Raw genomic sequence first — 21,886 nt, 5'->3', positions numbered from 1 at the left:
ATGGTATTAAACCGACGGTTCTTGTTCCCAATGTGATGGCTGCCAGGGTGATATTACATCATCTGGGCCCGGCATAAACCAGTCCCAAGTTTAAAACTTCTGCACTACTTCCTGCATGATTTAGATGTAAATTTTGAATGCTTAAATTATCAATCAAACAATCCAACAATAGCTGTACAGTAAAAGGCTTAGAGACACATAATGTCTCTGATATTATCCATCACAGTTCAGATGTGGTAACCGTTACTGAATGTGACGCTGTGCTGCAGCGCGACCTTTCTGTGCAGCAACACTAAACCTCCCACACACCAACTATCTGTGTCTGCAGGAGGGCTGCAGACTGGTGAGGACGGAGCTTCTCAGCCTGGAATTCACTCTCAGACACCTGACAGCTCATCAGCTCAGCTACACTTAATGTGTACCTCACTGTGTGTGTGTGTGTGTGTGTGTGTGCGTGTGTGTGTGCCTGGAGTCTGAGAGTCTCAAGTGCATGTTTACATGCCGTCCTCCCCCGCTTCAGGACCAGCTCCTGAGGAGGTCTGTCAGATGTGTTAGAGGAACACACACACACACACACACACACACACACACACACACACACAAACACACACGCACGCACACAGTCTCACAGCAGTTTATGAAACAGTCCCAAAATGTAAAAAACTGGTTTCATGCTGACAGACGAGAATTGTCCATGAGCTGACCATTTTAAAAGCTTGTCGTCCTACAGACAGAGCTGACATATCATGACTTCAGACATTTTACAAATCACCATCATTATTAAGTTATTTCCCCATACTTCTTATCCATCCATCCATCGTCTACCGCTTATCCTGTATTCAGGGTCACGGGGGGGCTGGAGCCGATCCCAGCTGTCATTGGGCGAAGGCAGGGTACACCCTGGACAGGACGCCAGTCTGTCACAGGGCTGACATGTAGAGACAGAACATGCACACTCCACACAGAAGGAACCCGAACCCGACCCGGGAATCAAACCCGCGACCCTCTCGCTGTGAGGCTACCCACTACACCACCGTGCAGCCATACTTCTTATCAATTAATTGCAATTAAATCACAGAAAAATATGTTTATTTTGGGTTCATCCAGCTGTGGTAAACAAGCCCATATGTGTCTTGATATGTTCAGTGAACACAGCTTGGTGAAATCCCTTCCTCAATATTTACTACGTCTCTAGCTCTGGATGTTGCATAGTCACATGGATGTGTTGCATTTGTGTGTTTACCACCAAAAAGCATCCAAATTCACTTTCCATTGGCATTAAACACTAAATTAATTGACAATTTGTGTCCCTGTTCATGAAACCAAAAGATGCTTTTTTTGACTATATAGCACACGATCTGCCATGAGACTGAGCTGCACACACACACACACACACACACACACACACACACACACACACACACACACACACACACACACACACACACACACACACACACACACACGGTTGTATAATAGTCTCATTGTTCCCAGCTGTACACCTGAACCCACTGACTCTCCTTTGCTACTAAGAATAGGGGCAGAATGGAACAGCTGCTCTACAAGTTACTGTGACTATAGAGCTTTTAATGACGCGTCATTTATCGACTTGATCCTCAGCTCACTGATGTCAAGCCAAATTTAGGCAGCATAGAGTGAAAGAAAAGCCGGAGACACAAAAGCTGATGTACAATGTGACTCTAAGCTGAGACAAGCAGTTCAAATCCAATTATCTATAACAAACACAAAGATTTGCTTCCCAATCTGTGAGCAGGACAAAAGTAGAAATCCAATATTTAATTCTTCAGAGGTCGCTGAAACACAATTAAATCACATAATTGAAAAATGCAGTTCAGTAGCTATTCAGGTGTTTTTATTGCCCTCGCTGTACCTGCGTTGTTTTAGGTCATACCTGAATACAAGTTGGGCGTAGAAGATGAACTAACTAGAGAAATGCAGAGCATGACACATTTAATCCGTTCAATGTAAATGATGTATTTTGGGGGAAACAGATTTCTTCTTCGTTTAGAGGCTTGGTTTAAATTATATTTATGCTCATTTGTATCTACCCAATATCTTCCTCATTGTCTGTCTTATGGTTCATTTCTTTTCTCATTTCAAGTATTTGGTATCTAGATAAAAGAAAACATTGGGGTAACAATAAAAAAACAAACAAAGGTTTACATTTTGTAATATTTTGTCATTTACACGTGCTTTCATCATTTCAAGTGTGAACTGTAAAAAGACATTTTATCGATTTCAAAATGTGATCACTTGGACATTATTTTATCCTGTGAAATTGACACAGTTAGTACATGAATTGAGCTGTGGCAGCAAATGTGAGGTCACGGTGTCCTGAGATATCGCAGGGTTTTTCCTGCGTTCAAAATTGCGAGGCGGCCGCCTCCAGCTAATTTCGTGCCGCCCCCAGCTTTTTACTTAATTTTGTGCCGCCATATCGCTCTGCCCCCAGCTATGGATGTCATTTTAACTGCAGTTGCTGCATTGCGCCACTATGGGGGCGCTGTATCAACAGCAGTGCAGCGGAAGGCTTGAAACAACTACCAAAAAAGAAGCAGTTTTTTCACGGTTTTGGCGGTATCGGCATTCTGATTTTTCTTTTACTGTCTATGGATTTTTCCTTCAAAGTTTGGCGCACTTCCCGGGGGCTTCGTTCAAACAGGTAAATATTGCTTTTTTCATCCAAGCATGTCGTGTTTATTTAAAAAAAAGTTTCCTGAGTAACGTTACTGGTTTTTAGCGTTGCAGATGGCAGGGAAAATCAGCTTTTTCTTTAAAAAGCGACCTCGCGAGGAGGAGAGTCAGGAGTACAGGTGAAAGACAAATGAACGTAACAGTCAGTTAAAAGGTAATAATTCATGGTGGTGACAATATGTGGAAATATCTGAAAGTAGTTCACAGACAGGGACTGGCGATAGCGAGGGTCAGAATGCACGACAGGACGAGTTGGCGAGGCAAGGGTACGTTGGTCCGTTTCCAAGTCATTAGGAGCATAACAACGCAAAGCCAACGTGTACGTGATTTAAACATAATTTTTTATTCATCTTTCCAGATCTTCTCAAAAACACAGAGCCAGTGGGTTTGACAAGCAGTGGCTTAATCAATTTACCTGGCTCAGGCATACTGAGGAAGGCATGTATTGTTATTTATGCCAAAAGCACTGTACCCCAACGCAGCAGGCAATTGCTGCCGCCCTTGTGAGACAGCCATCTACCAACTACAGGCTGGACACATTAAAAAGACACGAGGTGGCAGCTAATCATAAAGCAGCAGAAGAGAAGGAGAAGTGTATGAAAGAAGGTAGTACCTAAAAACACTTAACTATGAAAGTTACAAAAAACTAAAATAATATAGTTTTTTAAAGAAATAATTGGTTGTGTTTTTTAGGGAGGACACTGCAGCGTGCTATTGCAGCACAGGTGGACATGGACCACAGAGCACTTGAAGGCTGCTTCAAAATCATTTATGAGTGTCTCAAGCAAAAGTGGCCCCACCACACAAGCTATGAGCCCATCATTCTCTTATGCAAGCGCTTGGGCTGTGCTTATTTCAATGGTTTGAATGTAAATTCTTAAGTTATTTAATTACATAATTGTATATTGAATGTTTTTCACATAATTGTTTTAAAATGAAGTAGGCCAACCTAATTACTATTTGTTTTCCCCCCAGGTCAGTGCCAATACCAAATACACCAGCAGCCATATAATTGATGAGATGGTGGAGGTCATTGGCCAGATTTTGGACGACCAGTTGGTGGCAGAGTTGTCAAAATCCCCAGTGTGGGGATTAATGGTTGACGAGACCACTGACATCTCTGTCACAAAGCAACTGGGTCTAGTTGTGAGGTAACATTACTTTGTACAATTAAATCAAATTGTGTATTAAAAATTACTTCAACTAGAGATATATATATATTTTTTTTATGTTTAGCATTTTAGGACCCAACCATGTGGGAAGCACTGTAGTCCAAACCAGGGTGCTGCATTTGGGTGCAGTGTCTGCTGGGGATGCTGCAACTCTGTATGACACCATCCTGCGAGTCATCAGAGATGACAAAATGCTGCCAACCAACAAGCTAGCCTCCTTTGCAAGTGACGGAGCTGCAGTCATGATAGGTGAGTTTTCTTTTTTTTTTGCATTTACCTTTTCGTTAACATTTAATAAGATTTAATAAGATTGAGTTTTTTATTATTTTAGGGAGAAAAACTGGAGTTGGGAAGAGACTCCAAGACTTATTCCCTGGCCTGATAACCGTACACTGTGTGGCACATCGACTCAATCTGGCAGTGTCAGACTGCATTAAGGGGCAGAGGGCAGTTCAATATCTCACCAAATATGCCAGGACTGTTGGAACTATCTTCTGGTTCTACCAGGCTTCCAGTAATAGGACCAGCAGTCTCAAGGACATGGAGAGGCTTTTTGAACTCCCCCAAATCAAACTGCAGGTTAGCAATACTCAGTGCTAGATTATTCAGATCCATTTTTGCTTTTTTTGTCATTTACTAATTATTTTTTTTGTAGGGAGGAAACACTACCAGATGGGAATCTAATAAGGAAGCAACAGATGTGATGCGCCGAATTCTACCTGCTCTCATCGCGGACCTCTCACTCCAAGCCCGGAATGAGCCAACCGCAAAAGGACTGTATTCCTTTGTAAAGGACAAGTTCTTCCCCCCTGCCCTGTGCCTAATGCAACTTGTGCATCATAAGATCTACCGGCAGTTTTTGGTTTTTCAAAAGAGAAACCTTTTTTTTTCTCAGGTGGAGCAGGAGGTACGAGATCAATACCATAGTCCTTGGGTTTCCTGTTAATTGAAATGCTGTTACTAGCTGAGCTGTTGTGTTTTATCTCAGGTCACAGTGCTGAAATCATCACTGGCACAGCTGAAAGAGAGCAACAAGGTCAAAGACTGCTGGCAGGCATGGCTCCAGTCTGATGCTGGTCTGAAGCCTCTGCAGGAAGAGGTCCCTGCATATTTCCAAGATGATGTGTGGGTGAGCTTCAAGAACACTGTATGTATTAGGAATGTATTTGAGTAATGTGGACAGAAGGACTGTTTTTACCTTTTTTTTTTTTTTTTTTTTTAATCTTCTACAGGTGATGGAGCCATTTCTGACTGCACTGACTGAGAACATCGAAAACAGATTCCCAAACACCGGCAGTTTGTCTGTCTTCAGTGTGTTCTCTCCCAGACAAATTTTGGCAAACTCTAGTACAGAGTATGGGGATGCTGAGATGAGGACACTGGCTGAGCAGTTTCCAAGACTAAGGGAGTCTGACCTGTTGTTTGAGTGGAGCTCCTACAGACTGAGAGTGGGGAGTCCTGATCTGAAGGTACTATATATTAATTTACATTAACTGTATCACCACCACAACAGTCTGGTTTTACTGAATAATTTAATCTTTGTTTCACTCTGCTTTTATTCAGACCAAATCCCTGGAGGAGGTGCTTCTGTGGCTTGTATCTGCAGAATCTACTGAGCTGTATCCCACCCTAAGCCTTGCAGCTGCTATCGCCCTCACAGCCCCTGTCCAGACTGCGGATGTGGAGAGGCTCTTCTCTGCACTCAAAATTGTAATATATGATTGAAAACACACTCTTCATGTCTGTATCAGAATAAATACAAAAATACTTAATGCATGAATTATTTTGTTTAAGGTGAAAACACCTCTGCGCAACAGATTGAAAGAGAGGCACTTGGATGTCTGTTGCAAGGTGGCCATCGATGGACCAGACCAGGAGGCCTTGGACTACAAGGAGTGCATGAGGAGGTTTTATCAAATGAAAAACAGGAGGCTGAAATGTTCTCTGTCTGGTTGCGAGATCTGTGGATAAATCCCCACTTATGTACTTTCAATTTAAAGTTGGCACCTTATTTTTCTATGTTTATTGTTTTAATAAAAGAATGCTTTAAAATTACAATTGTCATTCTTATTAGAACTCTTAACTAAAAAATGTTGCCTGTAAAAAAGTGAGTCAGTTGAATGCACAGAATACATGCACGCGCATAGATCCAGTCGGCAAGCCTGGGAACGCCCCGGGAACGCCCAATTCACGAGTGAATGGCAAAATCGTGTGCTTTCTTGCTGTTTTCCCCCTCGGGTATCACGTGAATTGGGCGTTCCCGGGGGCGTTCCCAGGTTGCCGACTGGATCTATGGTCAGGATGGTACCACCTCTGCCTCAATTTGAGCCAGGAAAAACCCTGTATCGTGTTCACAAGAACGGACCAGACAGACGAAAAACTTTGAAAACTTTCAACTTGCACTCAATCAACGTTAGCTTTCCAATAAAGGTGCTTATTTTTATTTTTCTCCTTTGATTTAGTTTCTCTTGTTAGTGTTGCCTTTAATTTGAACTTCAACCCCGTGTATTGGCTTGGCGTCGGTCCGGTGAGCTCACACAGAGGAATGGCCGCTCAAGGACGCTCCAATCCAACTATCACGCATCGATTTGTAATTGTCTCCTGCAGTACGATTAAGGGAATCCAATACGGCAAATGGCTATTCAATCCAGATAAAGTAAACACAATTTTCCCCGGTGCTTGGCCTGCTCTGAACTTAAAAAAGTTAACTGTTGTGCCAGGAGAGAAATCCTGCTCCGACTTAAATGACTTCAGACTCAAGATCCCTAAATCTAAGAGATGCAGACACATGACACATACATTTAAGACTGCTTAAGTGTGATACAAAATGAAGGATTTTACTTCCTGTACTCAGGCTGTTTGACTTGATGTATTCTTTCACAACAACAAAAAGGAGCTGAGAGGTTGTAAATATCCATTATTCAAAAGGTAATACGCAATTACACATGATTACTAATTGGTGTCAAGTAGAATAATTATGTGACTGACTAATGTGACTAAGGTTTTCAGTCCTTCCTCACAACACAAGAGCTGAAGGGAAAAGTACCAACAACACAAGCCACAAATTACAATGTCTCCAAGTTTCAGGAAGCCAGCAGCTAACAGGAACCTATAAAGACATTCCTCAGAGGACCCTGTAACTGACAAATACTCACACCTTGTAACAAAGCTGTAAACAGACAGCTCGGACTGACCCTGAATGCCCAATAAACCCACCCAGAAGGCAACCTGCCTTGTCTTCACACTCTTCATATCTCCCATGTCACACTGAAGTCAAAGAAGTTAAACGGGCAGCAAACCCGTCCGGTCCAATTTAAAGTTTTCAGGATGAAAAAGAATACTTCAATTCAATAGTGAAGAGAGTTCAGTGGGTGTCATGGACCTTCAGACCCACACTTCCTGGATCTTACTTCTTCATCTTTCTACGTTGGCTTATTTCAAACACCGAAGATGATTGGAGTTCGAGGTGTGACCTCAAATCACTTGATGCTGAGTCAGACTTCACAAATCCAGTGACATTTGACCTAAAAAAAACCCAAGAAAGACTCGCTACCAATGACTCTGATTTTTTTCCTCCAGAAGCAAAACAAAACCTTTCCTTGTTTTTTCAGACAACTGATATAATTTAAATCAATCGAACAGCAGCTGCTCGTTTGTGCGAGCAGAAGGGAAAGTTACCAAACTAGCAAACATCCTTGGCAGACGTAACATAATAGCATCACTGAAAATAGACCTTCAGTTACTTTAAAATAAATGAAAATATTAAAATGTGAAGACCAAGACAAATAAGTGCAACCCCCCCCCCCCCCTCCCCTCCCCTCCAAGCAAACACCAACACGTCAACCAGAATGCAAACCGCTTGGCAGCGTGAGCTTTATCTCACTGCAGCTAAAAGCACCTCGGCACACAAAAAGCAGAGCCGAACAAAACTCCAGCGAATGACTTGGCGGCGCTCATGGAAGAGACAGCAGGTGGAACAAACACCCTTCTCTCTGCCAGATAGTGAGCGCAGTATGGACAGGGAGGTAAGGAGACCGCAGAGCAGTTATTGTGGTAAATGGATAGAATCTCACAGCACACAGTCAGAGGAAAGAGGTAAAGACAACCGATCTCAGTCTTTTCATTTTCTTCTCCTCTTCATTGTCGTCCCACTTCATTATTCAAAAAAACAAAACAGCCTGTGGCATTCTGGCAGCGAGGTGTGTGTGTGTGTGTAGGTAGGTGATAATTATTCTCACTTGACAGACTATCCCCTGAAACCTAAAACCCACCTTAAAATTAGCCCATTACACGCACAATTTCACACTCACAAACAGCCTAATCAGGTGTCTCCACACACACAAACTCTATTTATTCTCCAAACAGAAACACACACACACACTGACTATGTTACACACCTTCCAAGCACTGAATCAAGAACAAACATCTGTCCAAATCTTAGTCGTGTCTCCAAATAACCATCAGAGGAAATATTTGTACAAACTGCACGTTGCTATAACACAAGACAACAAGTCTTTGTACGGTAGCACACTGTATGTCTAGTATTGGCTTGGAGTCAGTGCACTTACACGTCTCAGTTTTGGTGCACCGTGAATTTTTCTTGCACAATGACTCTTCTCACAAGCTGCTGATACCCTTTTCTGGCCTCTCTATATCACGGCAGGGTTTTCTCTGGCATTATACAGCACAGCTCAAACCCTTTTTTTGCTGTGCTGACAATCGACTGATGGATGGAATTGCGTCAGCGCGAAGTGACTGATGATTGGCTTGCTGATGAGCTTGGTAACTATGGTAGCCATGACCAAGAACTGCATAGAGACACACTAGCAACCCTCTCCTCAAATAAAGGGTAACCATGAAACCCTCACCTCTGCATGTCTGCATGTAATCCAGGAAGCTGTGTGCAGGACAGCCGGCTGTGCAGACGCCGTGCTGGAGGTGAGTGGACTGGGGCAGGAGGACTTCCTCTGGTTTCAGACAGCGGAGGCAGTCTGAGGCCAAGGGTCCCACACACGAGCGACAGGAGGGATGACAGTCTAAAAGCAGGGGAGACCAAAGGGCAAAGCTGCAGTGCAACAGTGGTGGAATGGTATCTCTTTGTAACATCTTAAAGAAAGCTTCGGTTTACTGTGGCAGGTGTTGTCCTGGGAGTACAGTCCCTCTCCGCAGGCCTCCACACACTGGCCCTGGTGGAGGAGGCGCCCATCTGGACACAAGGTACACTGGGATACAGAGGGACCCCAACAGGAAGCGCAGGAGCTGTGGCATGCTGGGGGGGAAAGGAAAAGGGCAGAGCTGAACTATAACGCTCAACTTTCACCACATTTTTACTTGAGTATCACCAGAATTACAGCCACCGTGTTGAAGAGGGGCCCTACCTCTGCATCTGCTGTGGCTGTCCAGGTAATGCTGAGCCGGACACTCGGAGATACACCTGCCATGATGCAAGGCGGTCCCCGGCAGGCAGCTCATGCACTTGGGGTTGTCAGGGAAACAGGAGGCGCAGGACGAATCACAGGCTGTGGAGCGGAGTGTGTTAAGGTTAATGGCTTCTGGTCGCAATGATGAAATGATTTATGCTCAAGCAAAGTCCCTCAACTAGAATGTGAGATGCACCAAGATGAGAGTAGCTCCGGTCCTTCTGTCTATTTGTTGTGGACCGGTCCGCGTTCCAACCATTTTGAGCAACACCATTATAATCAAGGATGTGTCGTTGTTGCACAATGCACAAAGTAAGTAGTAGCAAGATCTGTTCCCTTTGTTTCCACCAGTTTCCAGCCTGCCCTCATGTCTGCCCACCTGTGTCTAGTTGAATCATCAGTTTTCTGGTGTATTAATAGTCCTGTATTTTACCTAATGGTAGACTTTCTTTGTTCTTACAACCTGGCTACTGTGCCTGCCTTTTTCTATTCTCTAACTTGTAAGTTTAAGCTCTCATTAATCATTTAACTTAACCTGCAAAGTTTGGTCGACTTTATTTTTGGTCCAAATGCTCTGAACGCTTGAGAATTGAGTAAATAAACTAGAACAGAAGCTGCTCCATGTGTGTAGAAAAGGGGGTATAATTGAGGATCATCACGGAAGTTTTAGTTTTATTTGTTGGAGATCAGATTTGTTGTAGTTTTAAAAGTGATAAGGCTCAGTTAGATACAAGTCAATATAAGAAGAAAACTGGAACTGAATTCCCAATTTAAGGAGCATTGATGTTTTGTGTGTGTGTGTGTCTGTGTGTGTACAATTCCACACTGACATAACCCTTTGACATGCACACATGCTCAAACAGATCGTTGCCTCCATCTAAACAGAGACTGACATCAGTGAAAGGTTTTTCTACGGCATGCTGGAGGGGACAAAAAAGGAAAGCTATTAAATCAAAACCAGGAAGCCCTGAGGAGAAAAACTCAGAGGTTAAAACCCCTTCAGCTCTCTCTCTCCGGATGTTGACATTTTAAATCAGACCTCAAAGAACAAACAGGCAAGTTTTAATGGATTTGACCTTCTTCCAGAAAGTTCCCCAGGTTTTTGACATTTTCTAAAAGATGGGCTCCTCGCTGAGTGCTTCAAGTCTCCCACATAAGCCAGAAGAGTCGAAGAGTTCCTCATATTAATCCCTCCAGGTGGTTTGAACCAAAGAAAAGAGCTTAGCTCTGTGCTTCGCCATCGCCCCGAAGGAGACCTATTCTTACACTTATTCATCTCACCACTCAAAAATAGAAACCATCCATATTCATACAGGATCTCCTTTATTCAACGAGCTTCTGAGTCCTCATTAGTGCAATGAGAACTGCTAATTATTGTGTTTTTTTCTAATGTTTGTTTTACTGCTGACTTCATCACTTTGGCACCACATAGAGTTAATGCTGGTGAGAAGCTCCACAGGGAGGCTTCTAAAAAAAAAAACACACAAAAAAACCTTCACCTCCAGTTGACCGCGAACAATAAACCTCTTACTGTCTCAAACTGAACCAGCATATACCGTAATACCTAAATTGTCTGTTTAAGTATCAGCTTTCAGTCCTCATGTAGCGGAGCTGTGTTGCTTTTTCCTCTCAAAATTAGTATCACACATGATGTATCTGCTTAAACCTTATTAACGCAACATTATTTGTGCTTTCTTTTCTCCATTCTATCAAAAAATCTAGTCTGACGTGTATATTTTTTAAGGTTTTAGAATCTAACTCTGTTGTTCCTATTTGTTGCAGTCAAATTGAGATATTTTCTGTCAGGGAAAACTAACTTTCCATAGCTATTCCTTTCAAGATGCTCAGGTAAACAAAAGCAAATCAGTTTTTTTGAACACTCATACCTGCGTTCTGAGATATTTTTAGCAGCAGCTGTGTTTTATTCCACTTCATGAAACGCCAACATACGAGAGACCAACTTCAGCATCCAAGGTCAGCTTGAATTAGCAATTCCGTAGTAGCTACTCTGTAGCGAGTCAAGTGGTTCGCCCCGGGTTTAAATTACAATAACGCAGCTATGTCCACATAACGTTTTTTTGTTTTTTTTAATAGTTTGAAAGGAAGAAGCCCCCTGTGTGATGATGACTCTCAACTCGTACAGCCGTCAGTTTTCTCTTTGGACATGATTGATTGAAGAACTTTCTCAGCCTCCTCTTCTTATTTTAATATTTAATCAAACTCACAATGTTTGCTTTTGTGTGTTTTTTTTGTTTTGGGAGTAGGGCTGCACGATTCTGGAGAAAATGTGAATCACAATTTTTTTGCTTAGAATTGAGATCACGATTCTCTTGCACGATTCATCATTGGAAGAGAAATTATTTTTTGAAAATAAAAAAAAATTTGAGACACGCGGCTGATAACAACTTCCCCTTATCATCATTTGCATTGTACGAGGTTCCGGTTATTGACGTCTGTGTTTGTTTCTTGCCTGGTACGGCTTCATCATGCTGTACCTTGTGGTGACGTTTAAGGTGATTGTAGAGATTTGTGGTGTTGCCGTGCCGTGCTGCAACGAGGGCAAAACACACTTTACAAATGAATGAACGAATGCAATGTTCGGGTGGATGGATGACTGTCGTATCTACCACCTGGGTTTTTGTCGCCATCCATCCAACCTTCCTTACCGGCGCTGACTTTCTTCCACTTTAACTCTCACTCACTCCTTCCAAACACACAACTGCAGGCAGCCTTCCTCCACTGAATCATGTGTTGTAAAGATGCATTACCATAGGTTGAGGGAGGAGGCAGCGCTGTGTTTGGGGGCTCTTCAAAAAATCCGGGAGGAAATAGGAGCATTTGTGATGCAGCTCGAGATATAAAATGCTTCAGAATCCGTGTGTAGAAATGAGATCACGTGTATGTGTGAATCGAGATCGCAATTTTGTAACAAATTTTTTGTGCAGCCCTACTGTCTATTATAAAAGCAGTCCGATAATTACAATTATAGCAGCAGAAAATAGTTTGCAATGCAGTACAGATACAATACAGAGTTTGTTTTCTGTAGAGTTGGATGTAATGAGCCTGTTTCCTGGTCTGTCCTTGGAAACGCTGAAAACTAGTAATCCAGGTTTCAGGTAAAGGGGCTCAACAAAAGAGCCAAAACAATAAAAAAAGGTTAACGTGAGTGTGCGTTGGGTCTCAGTTCAACTAATCTCAAGTTATGGAGTCAGTGTTTTACTGCAGGAGGAGTCCTCGTATTCCTAAATTCCAAATACCAAAAAGAAAAAACCTGCTGCATCCATTACAGCAATAAAGTCACACCTGCTGTTTTCCTACGGGGCCATATGGAAATGTGTCCCACTTTACCGTAGCAGACGCTTTCCTGACTGTAGAAGTCGGCACCACAATCTGGAACACATTCCCCGTCTTTGAGCAAGGCAGCCGGGTCCGAACACGACACGCACTCCTGGGGGGAAGGCCCACGGCACTCTGAGCAGGACTCATGACAGCCTGGCGGAAAAAACAGAAACATGTCAGGATCTGATGATTGGAATCAATCCGGGTTATTGCCAAAGTAGCTTTTTATGCAAAACACATCAAGAGGAAATGTGATGCAGAGAGACGGGTGGGGGTCACAGGACTCGTTGACGAGGCCCACTGCAGCTTTGCAATTTTGATCAGTTATCGACGAGTGGAAAGAAAACATTTACTTTGCTACTTTGTTAAATCTGTAGATTTCTCCTGAACTCACCAAGGTAACGAGCAGATAATGCCTCATTTGCTCCCAGAAAACTGAATGTAAAAATAACAATGATTGTCAGAATGTCAGCCAATTTTTTCATGGTGATATTTTATAGTTAATTGTTTTACCTTCTTCCATTTTATAACTGATATCTTTAAAGGCAGTTTTCTCTACATGACTTTTTTCTCCACTGCATCAGTAACATACACCAAACTTTACAGTGTAATTCCTGTCTACATTCTGAAGGTTTTCACAGAGGGGTAAATTCATATATCATTGATAGCCAGGTTTATAACATTTTACCACATGGTACATGGAGCACATGGACTGCTTGGAGACTAGTACTTGGAGACATTTTTTTACAGTATTTTCCGATTTATGGGGCAATTTCAAAGAAATATCCAAAATTCTCCCTGTAAAAACGTTTGACTCTAATATGTCAACAAAATGAAAAAAAAAAAAAAAACACTTCTGTTCTGGACATGTATGCAAATAAACACATGTTTAAGTTAATACCTCATTTCAAGAATACAAACTGTCGTTAAGACAAACTGTCTTAAGTAATCAAGTTTAGTCATTATTTCATCTATTCACCTGAACTAATCACGCTAGCATTCATGTCCGAGCTCACTTACTGTGCTTAATATCAAACAAACTGTATATTAAAGCCAAAGATTATCAATGTGTGTGGGATTTAAAAAATGATTTCAACCTTCGAAGTCGTTTCCCTTTAATTTCCCTCGTGTATAGAAATGATGATGCTGTACATGATGTGCAATACATGAAAGGTTTTCATCTGCAATTACAACTCTAGCGGTGGTGTTTTATGAGCCCCAGTAAAACCAGCCTGAACAACACTGACAACTGTGTGAGCAGGAGGCTGCAGTGAGATCAGCTATGTGGGGAGTCCATGTCAAAATGTACCGGTGTGTCTGCGGTGTGTTTATGTACATATGTGGTGTGTGTGTGTGTGTGTGTGTGTGAGAGAGAGTCAAAGAGAGAATCAAATAAACCAGGAACAACTCACACACACAACCTCATAATTCCACTGAATTAATTTTTGATTAAATGTGGGTGAAGTTTATTATTTCAATGCATCTTTGCATACGCCTGCACACTCATCCGCCTGTGTGTGTCTGTGTCTGTGTGTCTGTGTGTGTGTGTGTGTACGGGAGCAAAGAGAAGCTCCAAAATCCCATTTCAACACCAACTGGTATGACAACAACATGATTTCTCAGCGGCCCACAGATTGAAGCTCGACGCCGCAGAAAAAGACACAAAAATAAACTAGAAGGAAAACACAGGAGTGCCGTGACAATGCTGGCTCTGATACAGCCGACTTTGGCAACGGAAACTCTGTTTACTTCAGCACTCACACCCGGTTCCTGATGCACATTCACAAGCTGCTGCTGTTTGGTTCCAAAAAATGACATTAAGGAACCTTTTCAGACAGCACAGTCTGCACTGCTGTTGGCCTGGATGATGATGATGACAATGACTTTCTTGCTGTTCTGTCACGACCTCGCATCGCAAAAGAGTCCCCCAGCTGCTTGTGAAATACATAATTTATTTCAGTTGGGACGACATTATTTTGTTATTTACTCTGTCTATATGACATCTATTACACTTTCCAGAGGTTTCTTATTTTTTCCCCCTTAAAGGTTTTTTTTATGCAGCATTTTCTTCTACTACCTCCTACTATCTTATGCGAGGGTCCTGGTACAGAGGATGTTGTATGGTGTACAGATATTAAAGGTAAATTTGTGAATCCCCTGTCACCCATCTACCTCTACAATGCTATTTCATGTGCGGCTATGACAGGATGATGAGCTTAAAGGGCCAGAACTCACTAGCCTGACTGGATGTTCACACATACAGACTCAAAATAGCACCTCCAACAAGACTACAGTAGGGGCGATTTACATACTTGGCTCTGATTGATTGCCACGTCCATTGTTGTAGCTCATTATCGTTCTATCATATTGAATAGGAACACTATTTACTGCTACATAGGGACACAAACAGTAGATCCAGGATGATCATTCAAAGGATTCTCAAAATAGCGCTGTGAGGCCGCCCCCCTGTAATTCAAGACTCACTAGTGTCCCAGTGATGCAACCTGGAGAAACTGAGAGGTTCAACTTCATGAAAATTTACTCTGACGTGCAGGAACAACAAAATATTTTGGTAAAGTGTCGCGTTCGAGAGGTTTTGTTGCCTGAATCTGTTTTTGTAGCGTGAAGGCGTCCCAACGGACAGAAAAATAAGTTGTTGGACAAATCGTGTCCCTCAGCACAAAAACGAATTCCGGGATTTGCACTGAGACTGTGCTGCATAATCAGACCGTGTATTTTAATGCATATCGAGATATGCTTTAAACAAATTTATTATTAGACAACATTTAGAGAATTGTGCAGCCAAGGAAGAGATGTGTGCTCTGTCACATTCTTAGTGAAACAGTTTAAGTTTTATTTATCTCACCCACACAGACTGTGTTTCTTTTCTCTTATTTTGCAGCATTTTCTCCTTCTAGTCCTTCTGTATTTTTTAGCCCTGCACGTACACAGCTTCTCTAAATGGCTTCACATAACGTGACTAAAAGACTACCTGAAAAAAAATGGAGATTTGTATTATAAAATGGATTGTAACCCTGGTATCGGTGCTGCATGCGGTGCATTGTGCTTGCTTAGTATTCATCATTGTCCGTTTTGAGTCACATTATTTAGTGCGTGCAAATGCAAACTCTCTCTCCATAGAAAGAGTGCTTTTCACGCTGGACTTTTCAACAAATGTTTTTTTTCTTTGTTGGTCTTTCATTCTCTCTCAACATCCCTTCTCTTAAATGACCACCAACCACCAGCCAAATGGAGTTTTCAAAGTTCCACCTGTGGTTGGATGAATCACTCTTTTCTATCAGCATGGGATTTAAATCTCTGATGGCAGATGATCGATCAACACAACTCATAGCGACATGACGCTACTAAATGAAAATTAGATTGAGGCAACAAAATTTCTTTTCTACGTTTAGGAAAACCATCACAGCAACACTTTGAGACCAAAACCGGTCTCGTGTTTTAAAGTCCTGTGTTGTCGGACCCATCCACCCCCCCACTGTAAGTGGTCTTTCTCTACCCTCCTCGCTCTGGAAGTCACATGGTAAGTAACTCTCCATTTGCATTGTTTTCATGTCCCATGTTTCCAACGGATGACATTTCTAACTAATGTCTGCCCGGGAGGGAGGGAGTCAATCGAACATTTAAATATTATGCTCTGAGACTCAGAGGGCATGCAAGTATACATGATTTGTAGTTAGAACATGCCAAAACTAACTTTAGGATTTATTAAATGAATGATATCAAACGCTTACAGCTAAGTGAAGTTTCTTGTTTGGTTCTATGTGAAAGAGAGTAACGTCGTCAGTGAAGGTTGGATGCTGTCCTCCAGTGCGACAGCCAGGATGACAGGTGAAATAGTTTCCTGGCCCACTTTTCAATTTCTGTGCTCCTCAGCTTCTTCCGATTGCCATCATTTCCCCGTCCCTCTCTCTCTCTCTCTGTCTCTCTCTCTCTCTCTTCTCTCCCCCTCTCTCTCTCTCCCTCCCTCCCTCTCTTTCCCCATGATGCCCTCTTTTCTCTATCCCAGACTTTTCCTTGCCTCAGCCCTCTGGCCTTTCTCGAGATTCTTGTCATCTCTCTTTCCCTCTGTGTGAGTGTCTCGGTTCTCTCAAGCCTTTTTTTCATCTGTTCCATTTTAATGCGTCTCTCTCTAGCTGACCTCTTCTTCTGCTCAGTGTGCTAAAGATCCAGAGGGGGTCCACGATACCTTCTCTCTAAAATGAGATACGCTGGTCTGCTGAATACACACTCACTAAAGTTGGTACAGTAATTTATCCGGCGTCTATCATGCATTAAGTCTGTATTTAATTGCACGCAGCCAAACAATTCTAACTATTCTTATTGCAGATGAAGCAAAAAAGACACCTTATGCATCTACAGGCGTTCTGTAAGTACATTTGCATGAGTGGGTTACTCCACACACTCCCCCTCCAAAAATGGTTATGTCCAACAAGGGGATTACACGTCCTTTACCTTGCCCCTCGCAGGAAAGCAATTTATTTTTCTGTGCAGCCAGAAGCGCAAAGTTATCAGCGGATGTAATCCCAGCAGGCCAGTTGCCAAAAAACCTCCTCTAAACACCCACTCTGCATAAACCAGGGGAGGTTGAGATGAATGCACAGTCACACGGTGCGGAGGATAATCTTCGCTCTCTGTCTGCCCTTCTGGGACCGCTGGCGGGGGGAGGGGGGGACGGTCACCCGATTACTGTGCTGCCGCGGTTCGCAGCCCCCCGAACTTGAGTGATAAAGCGAGATGGGATGAGAGATTCAGCAATTAAAGTGAGCAGGGAGAAAGCAGCTTTGCGAAAAGAAAAGAGTGAAGTAAAGAAATAAAATAAAACGGCAGCTTTTTACGGAAAATACCCATTTTTGGAACGGAATGAGAAATGGAATCAGGTTTATTCTGATACCTGGTCGCAACCTATGTCAACATATATTAGAGAACATGGCTGTGACTACAATACGACCAATATTACACACATTTGATTTCTCAAACTGTTCCTCTCGTTTTGAAGCTGATCTGCAGCTTTTTCTCAGCGACCATGCAGCTGGTAAACCAGACGTCCACCATCTCTATGAGTCGGTCCACTCTGAGGGACAAACATCATGCCACCATGACAGGAAAAAAGGGGGCAGTCAGCCAGTGAAATTGCACTTTTCACATGGCTGCCTCAGCTCCCTGCCCCAGACTAAAATGCAAAATTCAGGTAACAGGGGAGAGGAAAATTGGGGCGATACAATCAAGCTTGTATCGATTTAATCTGTCACGGCTTTCTTGAGATTTCACAAAGCAAAGAGCTGTGGAAATCATAACTCACAAAAGCAGCGTTCAATGCCAATAATTTTTCTAGTTGAGAGAATAAAAAGAATATGGCTCGCTCAAAAGCCTTTCTTCTTCTCAGGTGAGGTGTGAATGAGCAACACAGTGGCAGGTCGTAAAATAGTCACAAAATGCTATCGGTTTCATGTACGAGGGCATGAATTGTCAATTTTCTTTCTTCGTGTCTCACAGCATTAAAACAAGGCCAATGGAAAGTTTATCAGGATCATTCTATGCTCTAATCAGGCACTAGTTTCTGTCTCTTAACTGACACATTCAGTAAGGAGGCTTTGCACCAAGCTAACTGTTTCTAACTCCCTGAGCCATTAGAGATGAGAACAGAGGAAAGAGAAATGGGTAAAAGAGGACAGAAAAAGGGAGCTTAAGCACTACACCTCCCGTAATTAACAGGCTGCCTTTTGAAATCATGATGCAAAACGCAGGCGCAGTAAAGCCTTCACTGATAAGCCCGAGGCTTTTAAGAAAAAACCTTTACGGAGGCCTCCGGGGACGCACTGGTAACTGGGTGGTCCTGGTCCCCTGCCAAGAAATGCTACATCCGCCGTAATAGCACCTTCCAAACACCGAGCACACTAATAACAGCTGTCATCCCCTCTACCGCTTCCCTTAGTCCTTCCTTCTTTCCCCCCGTAAACAAGCATTGGAACAAAATGCAATGTATTGGTTTCGTTCACACATTTTTTAAAAGAATGCAGATTTTCAGCCAGTTGGAGGTTAAAAGAAGCTCAGGTGACTCATGCTTGTGAAGTATTGCCTGGATGTGTAAACCTGGATAGATGCAGGACAACTGCTTGCTGCCTCAGTTTGCTTTTACTGTGTGACATTTGAGAATGAAATATCTGCAGTATTAATGCAGGGTAGATGGTGGATTAATGCATGAGGGGGGGAATCCTACAATGGATGCCGCCAGCGTTTATGGCAGAGGCAGCATAAATGTATGAAGTGGGATTTGCTCGGGAACAAGGTTTGTATTGCTATCACTGTAGAGCTGTATGGATGGAGGCGAGATAAAACAAAGCTGGCTTGGCTGCTGCTGGATCCTATTTAAGGCCGTCCAAGGAGCTTGTGCACTGGGAGGTCTGGAATTCCAATCCTCCTGACAATACTCATTTAAGGTGTGAAATTGAGCCGCACAACTGGACTGTAATCACATCGTAGTAACGCTCCACTGTCTCACCCACCCGCCCGTCTCTCTCTTCCTATCCCTTCCCATCATCACAGCAGGTCTTTCCCACTCGATGGAGGCGCTTGGCTGAACTGTTCGGAGTGTATTAGCATGCCCACGGGGCTGGAGCGCACTGAGCTTAACTTGTATTTGTTGGTCCAGGCTTTAGAGCACTGGGAGACCTCTGAGGAACATTGGTTGGGTAACAGTCAATGTAGACGACCACTGATTTGCATTTATCCTGTATTAGCGCTGTGTACGTTGGACTCGCTTTAGTCCGGCATTAAGAATGCAGAAACTCGTGGTCGGTTAAAGAACAAGAGGAATGTCTTTTCTAAGCTCTTGTGTGTAGACTAGTTTATTTCTCCTGCGGTTTGGTCTTGAATATGTTACACAACAACAAATGTGAGTGTAAAAAGTTCTATTTTTTTGTTGTATACTTTTAGTTCACTAGTGCAGTGCCTGCTCAGAGCCGGTCGATCGCTCGCCTCAGGCAGCCTGTTTCCTTTGAAATTACATTCCCACACAACTAAACTACAACTGTGTGAGTTACATTTCAAGGGAAATGGATTTCCTCGTAGATTACGTTTTTTGACGCAACACAAATACATAGTGAGGAGGTGGACGAGTCAAAATAATTTTTCAATAAGAAGTTTTGCATTAATGTGCGTAGGCAGAGATGAACAACAACCAGGAAAACACGGTGCACAGAAGACGGATGCACTGATTCTACATCAGAGGTTTTGCTCCTGAAAGCAGAACCCGGGTTTCTCAAACAACCATCACTTGTTTTTTAAAATATGCAAGTTGTGACAAGGCTCCAAGGCAACCTCAATAGATAAGAAGTGGATTTGACAATACAGCCTCTGTTCTTATTTTTTATCTATTTTTTATTTTATTTTCCAGGCAGAGACGTGATTGACAGGAGACAGGCAGTGTGACGTAATAAAACACAGACGGCTTCAGTTGACTGAACCAACAACAGAAAACCTGAGTTCAAAGCCATGTGAAGACTCTGGGATTTACAAGTCGACAACATTTGCAATTCCAATTCATTTTAATTTGTTGTCCAAAACTACCTTTTTATAAATATAGCGAAGGTGAAAACTCAAGAGCCAGAAAAAGCAGGAAAGCCTGTTGGTTCTGGGGTTTCCAGTCATCTTGACTAACGTACTGCTCTTCATACCGGCCGGCCCGGAGCCACCATTGCAGACCATTCAGAATGCTGCGGCCAGGGTTTGAACAAAAACCGTGAGAGATCATGGAGCTTGTGTTTGATGTAACCTTCATGGGCTCTCTGTATCTTTTTGAAGTCTTTCTCTTCTTGTGAAGGCACCCGATGGCCTCCCTTCCTTTTATTTATCAGTCTTCCTATTGTTTTATGATCCTCCATGAACCAGAAGATCCTCCGCAGTTGCTCTTCTAACTCTTCCCAAGATCACTGCAAATATCTTTAGGGATGCTCCTTTTAGCCACTACGCCCCAAAAACAATGGACCGCTCAGCCTTCAAATATTGGCCTTCCCACTCAGTGGACATTTTAATCGACAACTCAAAACGTATCTTTTTAATATAGCATATAACTAGCGATGGGGATAGGTTAATTGATGACTAAATTAGGTACACAGTAGGTGTGAATGTGAGTGTGAATGGTTGTATGTCTTCATGTGTCCGGTCATTGATAATGGCTGGATGGATGAATATAACTAGTGACTGTCTTTTTTATGATTTTTATTCATTTCCAGATAATATGAAAACTCATTTTCTTTCTCCTTTGTCCTTGTGTGTGTTTATAATTTTTTGGGGCATGAAATGTGCTCCATATATAAAGTTCATTCATTCATTCTTTTGAAAGACTGCCAACACCAAAAGTGAAAACAGTAGTAAGGAATGTAAACAGACATATTCTTGACACAAATCAGAAGCAACTTCCGTATCTGCTGTAAAAGAAAAAGTATTTTGGGGAGATGGAACCAAAGTGCTGCAACAGTTCAGCGAGCGTGCAATAAAAAGCACTTCCTGGACCACAAGACAACTAACGCACTAAGATCATCTCCTCCGTCACATCATCAAATATTCAGTCAGAACATCCACTCAAAGTCAACCTGAACCAATCCACCGTAAACAAGAAGTCACACAGTGTTTCTATGAGGAACCCAAAAACCTGCAATGTACCAACTGCCCTGCTGCCAAACATCTGAGGGCTCAAATTTAATATTTTTGTAAAGTATGGGATCAGAGAACAGAAGTACAGTGCATAAAAACAGTTGGAGACACAAAGTCAAATTGATGAGGAAAGGACAGCAGATAAGAAAAAGATAAAAGATGGAAAGTAATAAACTTATCCATCTGGCTTCGAGTACATCAGCCAGTTGGACTCGATTTAGTGCCATGAAGAGTTCATTTGGCCAATTTCATTTTGAAAGAGGGATATCAAGCATATATTGATGTGTATATAAAATATTGTAGGTTCAATGGAAATATTATATATATATATATATATATATATATATATATATATATATATATGTATATACTGTATATATATATAGCTTGCAAAACAGACAATCATTGAAAACTCAGAGATTACAGGGTAGAGGGACATAAATTACCAATTTCTTTTGTGTCTCTCAGCACTAAAACAGTGCACAAGTTAATTTTGACTGTTTTCATTGTGGACACACAAATTAAACGTACGGTATCCATGTGACTGTGTAACGTCCAGAGACGTAG

The 21,886-nt window shown here is 42.3% G+C and overlaps 1 protein-coding gene and 2 long non-coding RNA genes across 4 annotated transcripts in view; 2 read left to right on the top strand and 1 right to left on the bottom strand.

Annotated features, from left to right (window-relative positions):
• fras1 (Fraser extracellular matrix complex subunit 1) overlaps window positions 1–21,886 on the bottom strand; it is a 198,297-nt gene that overhangs the window by 90,694 nt on the left and 85,717 nt on the right. For both annotated transcript variants that reach the window (XM_084025869.1, XM_084025870.1), the window contains exons 14-17: window positions 12,656–12,799; window positions 9,266–9,406; window positions 9,016–9,156; window positions 8,756–8,923 (exon numbers count right to left, since the gene is read on the bottom strand). In XM_084025869.1, the coding sequence (XP_083881995.1) occupies window positions 8,756–8,923; window positions 9,016–9,156; window positions 9,266–9,406; window positions 12,656–12,799 (594 nt within the window). The remainder of the gene's footprint in view (window positions 1–8,755; window positions 8,924–9,015; window positions 9,157–9,265; window positions 9,407–12,655; window positions 12,800–21,886) is intronic.
• LOC311023816 lies at window positions 3,960–4,728 on the top strand. The gene is made up of 3 exons (XR_014598238.1): window positions 3,960–4,136; window positions 4,219–4,466; window positions 4,543–4,728. It is a non-coding gene; the product is annotated as an uncharacterized lncRNA (long non-coding RNA).
• Window positions 4,745–5,593, top strand: LOC311023817. Its single transcript, XR_014598239.1, has 3 exons — window positions 4,745–4,794; window positions 4,876–5,356; window positions 5,451–5,593. It is a non-coding gene; the product is annotated as an uncharacterized lncRNA (long non-coding RNA).

The sequence above is a fragment of the Eutrigla gurnardus genome (assembly GCF_963514095.1).
Source record: "Eutrigla gurnardus genome assembly, chromosome: 13".
NCBI lineage: Eukaryota > Metazoa > Chordata > Actinopteri > Perciformes > Triglidae > Eutrigla > Eutrigla gurnardus.
This window is presented reverse-complemented; position numbering and strand designations above follow the sequence as displayed.